The 6,000-nt window shown below is 40.4% G+C and overlaps 1 protein-coding gene across 1 annotated transcript in view; it reads right to left on the bottom strand.

Annotated features, from left to right (window-relative positions):
* LOC141761335 (uncharacterized) overlaps positions 1-5,739 on the bottom strand; it is an 8,390-nt gene extending 2,651 nt beyond the window's left edge. Inside the window, exons 1-4 of the mRNA XM_074624671.1 lie at positions 5,323-5,739; positions 1,964-2,019; positions 1,473-1,832; positions 712-1,049 (exon numbers count right to left, since the gene is read on the bottom strand). Of these exons, the coding sequence (XP_074480772.1) occupies positions 712-1,049; positions 1,473-1,832; positions 1,964-2,019; positions 5,323-5,420 (852 nt within the window). The 5' untranslated portion in view covers positions 5,421-5,739. The remainder of the gene's footprint in view (positions 1-711; positions 1,050-1,472; positions 1,833-1,963; positions 2,020-5,322) is intronic.
* Positions 5,740-6,000: the final 261 nt, after the last annotated feature.

Genomic DNA, 6,000 nt, shown 5'->3' with positions numbered 1-6,000 from the left:
ACTCATATCAAACCAGACGTTCAGGAATCATCAGCCTCATGTGACTGAATGGAAATGAGGATAAATGATGTAAAAGGTGTTTGTTGCTGACAGACAGACTCTCCTTCTCTCTCTGACTTTAATAATATCATTTATAAAAGTTAACGGGGAAATAACAGATCATGAAAAGAAAAATCATTGTAATAAATGCAGAAAGTTATTCTAAGTCTGTTCATCAGGTTTTATAAAGCTCTTTCAGTGACAGACTGCTTCACTGAAGGAAGAAGCAGAGATACTGCAGGTCCTTCTGCTGCTGTTCAGAGCTTCAGTTAACACACATTATAACTAGATGATGAATCAGAAGACAACTAAAATATAAAACCTTTAATCTGTGATCTGTCTTCACTCCGGTATAAAACTCAGTGATGTTGTCTATTTAGGCTACTGCCTTACACATACAACATAGTTCAACATTTTATAAAGCTAAAGATGCTGTGTGTTCTATATTTACACTGTATCCCAAAAACATGCATCATTCTGTGACATTTTCTGTTTTTGCACACATTGATGATACAACTATCATCTCCTCTCTCTGGCCTGATGTAAGCTGTTGCTGTAAGCTGTAAGCTCCTTCAGGTTACATGGACACATAGGCTTACAATTAAATTTAAGAAGGTAGGTAAAGTAGAATGCAACACAGATAAACAGTACACCTGCTAGTCCCAGTCCAACGTTCCTTCCCCAACTCTCTGGTGGTGGTCCCATTCCTGGTCTCGCTGGTTGTGGTCTCATTCCTCGTATCGCTGGATGTAGTCCCATAATTGGTCTCGCTGGTTGTGGTCTCATTCCTCGTATCGCTGGATGTGGTTTCATTCCTCGTATCGCTGGATGTAGTCCCATAATTGGTCTCACTGGTGGTGGTCTCATTCCTGGTCTCGCTCGTGGTAGTCTCATTCTTGGTCTCTCTGGTTGTGGTCTCATTGTTGGTCTCTCTGGTTGTGGTCTCATTGTTGGTCTCTCTGGTTGTGGTCTCATTCTTTGTATCAGAGGTTTGGGCTCATCAGCAGCTGCTGTAAAGGACAGAAAATAAAATGTGTGTGATTGTCTGAAGTGGAACCATTTTACTGAAACAGGAAACTAAATAAATCCAGCAGACTGACAAAAGAAAGACTAAATATGATCCTAGTCTTCATCAGCGGTAGCCATGACGTACGTTTTACTGCGTCTGGTAGTCGCTTTCAGTCCAAAATGGCGGAAGCGTAGCTCTGCTGCTGGGAGCTGACGTTGTAATGGAACGACCAGTTGACTTTCACTTCTTAGTAATATGTGTTCTTTGGTACAGCTCCAGCAGGGATGAAGCTGAGACTACTTTTATACTAACCAGTATGACCCCTGCAGCATGCTAACATGCTAAACTAAGATGTGTTTAGCACTAGCAGGGCTGTAGACTCTTAGTCTGGTTTCACTGACTGACTTCTACTGAATCAACTCACCTGTGACATTGAGGTGACATATCCTAGAGCCCGTACCATAACCTGTGAGCACTTGACACTGGTACACACCAGAGTCATCAATCCTGAGTCTGGACATGTGAAGTCTGATTCGTCCGTCTCTGAGGACGTCTTTGTCCCACCGGACTCGTCCTGTAAACTGTTTATCCTGAGACTCTGGATCATCAACACCTTCATGGAGATGAAACAGGACTGAGGTCTTGAGATCAGCTAACAGTTCACAGAGGATATAAAGTGATTTGGAGGAACTGCTGGTTCTGGGTGTGAACATCCACTCCAGTGTGATGTTGTGGTTCTCCTCTGCCTGATAGGAGGTCTGTTTCACATTCACTACAAATGGTCCTATAGAGGAGACAGAGAGGGAAAGTGAGCAGCAGACAAACTGACAACTTGAACATGTCAAACTCCATCTAGAGATGTTTGTCTGAAAGTGTATTTAGTGTTTGTGGATAATAAAGTGAAGGTCAACTAACCAGAGACACAGGAGGTCAGACTGAGGAGCAGCAGGATGCTGCAGATCATCTTCATCCTGTGAGAGGAGACAGAAACACATCAGATACAAGTTCAGTTATTACAGGTAGAACAGAGACAATCTACAGTCTGTCTTTAGTCCTCACAGGACTTCTTCCTCTGTGCTACTGATTACACATGACTGACCAGTGGACTGACACCAAGACAGGAACACTAATGTACTTCTGACACAAGATGGAGCCACTTTAGTAGATTACATTTTTACAACTGAGGAAGAACAGGAAGTATGATGTGCTTTGAGATCAACAGAGACTCAGGCTGTATTCATACTATACTAGTAGTACGTACTGATTTGGCCAAAATAAAGTATGTAGTATGCAGTATGCATACAGAGAATTGATTTCAAAATACTGCTGCTGGTTTACAAAGCACTAAATGGTTTAGGGCCAACATATATTTCTGATCTTCTGCTCTGTTCTGAACCATCCAGACCTCTCAGGTCATCTGGATCAGGTCTGCTTAGTGTCCCCAGAGTCAGAACTAAAAACATGCAGAAGCAGCCTTCAGTTTTTATGCATTAAATATTTGGAACAAGCTCCCAGAAACCTGCAGGACCGCTACAACTCTCACTTCTTTTAAAACAAAAGCTTAAAACGTTCCTGTTTGCTGCTGCCTTTAATTAAACCAGATAATGATCTGATACTGCACTAGAGCTTTTACTCTTTTGTGTTTGATTCTATTTTAGCTTCTATCCTAGCTTTTATTTTTAGCTTGTTTTTATTTTCTAATCTTTAATGTTTTAATGTTTTAATGTTTTTATAACTGTTTTAATTATGTCTTAATGTTCTTTTGCACTTTGTCGCAATGTTCTTGAATGTTTCTGTAAAGCACTTTGATTTGCCCTGTTGTTGAAACGTGCTCTACAAATAAAGCTGCCTTGCCTTGCGAACAAAAGCAAAATCCACAGTACGCCAAACATACCTGGATGACGTACTGATTTGGAAAAATTCTCCAGAATGCATCGGACCAGTCTATCTCACCTGTATCCTACAAAGCAAAGCGCTGGAACAGCACAGTCTACGGTTACATCACTAAATTCACTTCTGAAAGTTTGTTAGGCGAGAAATCAACTGTGTAGATTATTAATATCGGCAGTTTTACGAAGTTAGATGGCGAATCGAACATTTGTTCCACCGTTGTCGGAGTTTAGAAGCTCCACAGAATACCGTGACAGCCAGCGAGCGCCTGCCCGGGTCGCTGCCAGCAAGCCGGGTAGTCACGCTCAGAGACCGCTATGAGCTGCTGGAGCTCTCTAGAGACCGGTCTGTAGACGAGAGGCTTTGATTTCCTTGTTGACGGATAGTTTGTTTAAATATCACAACACAGATGTCCATTATAAATTAACAGGAACCTGTGTTTATCTGCCTTTTTCGAGTTAAAAAGCTCCACAATCGTCCGCGGGCGTAGCTCGCTGGAGAGCCGGCCAGTGACGCTCACAGAGCGGCTGCAGAGCAGCAGAGTGGCGAGGGAAGAGGAGAGAGAAGAGGAGAGGAAAGAGCAGCCTCTGACGGAGCAGAGAGATACCTGCTGAGACAACATGACCCTTCTTAACATTACTCTAATATCTGTAAAGAGATCAGTCCACTGTTTTGTTTCTGTAAGTGAAAAAGCAGTTTGAGTAAATGTTGTGGATGAATATTTTATATTTCTCGTCTCCCCTCGTTGATGATCCTGTTTGTCTGACTTCTTTATGAGTTGTTAGAATAAATAGTTTAAACCTGCAGTATCTTATAAAATAAACAAGCACAACATAAACAACAAATCAAACTTGTATTTTGATAATATTGTAATAGTGCTAAGAGTTCGTTTGTTTGTCCTGTGCTTTAAGAGCTGGTTTAAAGGCTAAAGGCTCATCTAGCATACAAATACATCACTTTAACCTTCACATACTGCATACTACTGAGGAGCGCAGTATGTACTGTATACTGCGCTATGCAGTATGGGGTTTCGAATACAGCCTCAGACTATCACCAAACAACTGACTCCTCATTAGATCAAATCTTCAATAAAATGTCATCAGACTAATCTATACTCGTCTCCGATGATTGTTGTTTTATTCCTGTTATTGTGGACTATTTAAAGGCTGTATTATCTGTGATCATCATGCATTAATGGTTAACCTCCATGTTGTCTGTTTCTGTAGTCAGAGTAGGGGGTTACAGAGGAAAACTATCTCACCAACTAGATTTCTCCTCGATGGTTAACAAAGTTTCTGGTCAGCTTTTATGTTTTACGCTCAACACAGACTAGAGGAGCGACACTAAAGGACGAGGACACCACTAGGACACTACTAGGACACCACTAGGACACTACTAGGACACCACTAGGACACCACTAGGACACTACTAGGACACCACTAGGACACTACTAGGACATTACTAGGACACTACTAGGACATTACTAGGACACCACTAGGACACCACTAGGACACTACTAGGACATTACTAGGACACCACTAGGACACTACTAGGACACCACTAGGACACACTAGGACACTACTAGGACACTACTTGGACACTACTAGGACACTACTAGGACACCACTAGGACACCACTAGGACACTACTAGGACACTACTTGGACACTACTAGGACACTACTAGGACACTACTAGGACACCACTAGGACACCACTAGGACACTACTAGGACACTACTTGGACACTACTAGGACACCACTAGGACACCACTAGGACACCACTAGGACACCACTAGGACACTACTTGGACACTACTAGGACACTATGAAGTGTTTTTATATTCAATAGTTAGAAAAACTAGACAGAGAAACTAATTTAAACTGCTGCAGAGCTGTTGCACAATCTTGGTGCACAAAAGACAACATAAAAAGAGGAGACGAGGAGTCGGCCATATCATTGACATGACCAGTTAAAATAAATAACACATCCAGAGTGAAGTCAGGATCAGCAGAAACAGACGGAGAGACAACGAGTCTCTAAACTAAACTCCAGAGGAACCTGGTTGTACACAGGAAATCACGTCTCATGAAACAGGACGTATAACTTACAGTAAAAGTACTCACCAAAATAATACAACTTAAAGTTAACATAACTAACATTACAGATGAGAACACAACTTAACAGAGTCTCTAAACTAAACTCCAGAGGAACCTGGTTGTTTGTTGATTTGTTTTCTATTTATTTCACTTCATGTCTCTATTCGTTCCTGGTCAGCCACTAAATATAAAACAGTCATAATTATTCTCAACACATTTCTTCACAAAAATAAAATATAAACATAAACATGATTAATATAATATATCAACTATCTGTATTTCTACATTACCTTGAGTCTCTTCTGTCGCACCACAGGAACAAACTATGAGACTGAGCAACACCCAACAGCTCTGCTGCTGCTGGTGTGGTTTTCTGTTTCCTGTTCATCTTTTGAGGTTAACTTCGTTTTTTCAGTTCCAGATACGCAGCAAACTGTTTCCAGTTCCAGTTCCAGATGGTGATTGAAGTCAAAATGATAAATACATGTTATAGTTATTATATGTATAAATATACAACACTTTACAATCTAATGAACATTTCTACTGTTTTCTAGACTAGACAAGAGTCTATTTGATCCTAAATACAATCTATGTACTTTATGTTGTTGACGTCTGTATGACAATAAATTAGAATAAATTATTTAAATGTTACAGGTTCTGTGAGTTTCAGTGTTTTCATGATTAACTCGGTTGTAATTCCCAGCATCTGGGGATTTCCATGGTGATGACTGGTGTCGCTTCAGCAGCGTTCATTTCCACCTCCCTCGTCCTATGATGTCGTCGATGCTGTACACCAATCCTCACACCAACACACACACATATATATATATATATACATATATATATACATATATATACATATATATATATGTATATATATATATATATGTATATACGGCATGCCGTTCAGGAAATTATTATATATATAATGTGAAATTTGAGAATATTGAATGAACTCTGAATATATT

This window comes from Sebastes fasciatus, chromosome 22 (assembly GCF_043250625.1).
Source record: "Sebastes fasciatus isolate fSebFas1 chromosome 22, fSebFas1.pri, whole genome shotgun sequence".
Classification (NCBI taxonomy): domain Eukaryota; kingdom Metazoa; phylum Chordata; class Actinopteri; order Perciformes; family Sebastidae; genus Sebastes; species Sebastes fasciatus.
Note: the sequence above shows the minus strand (reverse complement) of the source record. Positions and strands in the feature narration are given on the sequence as shown.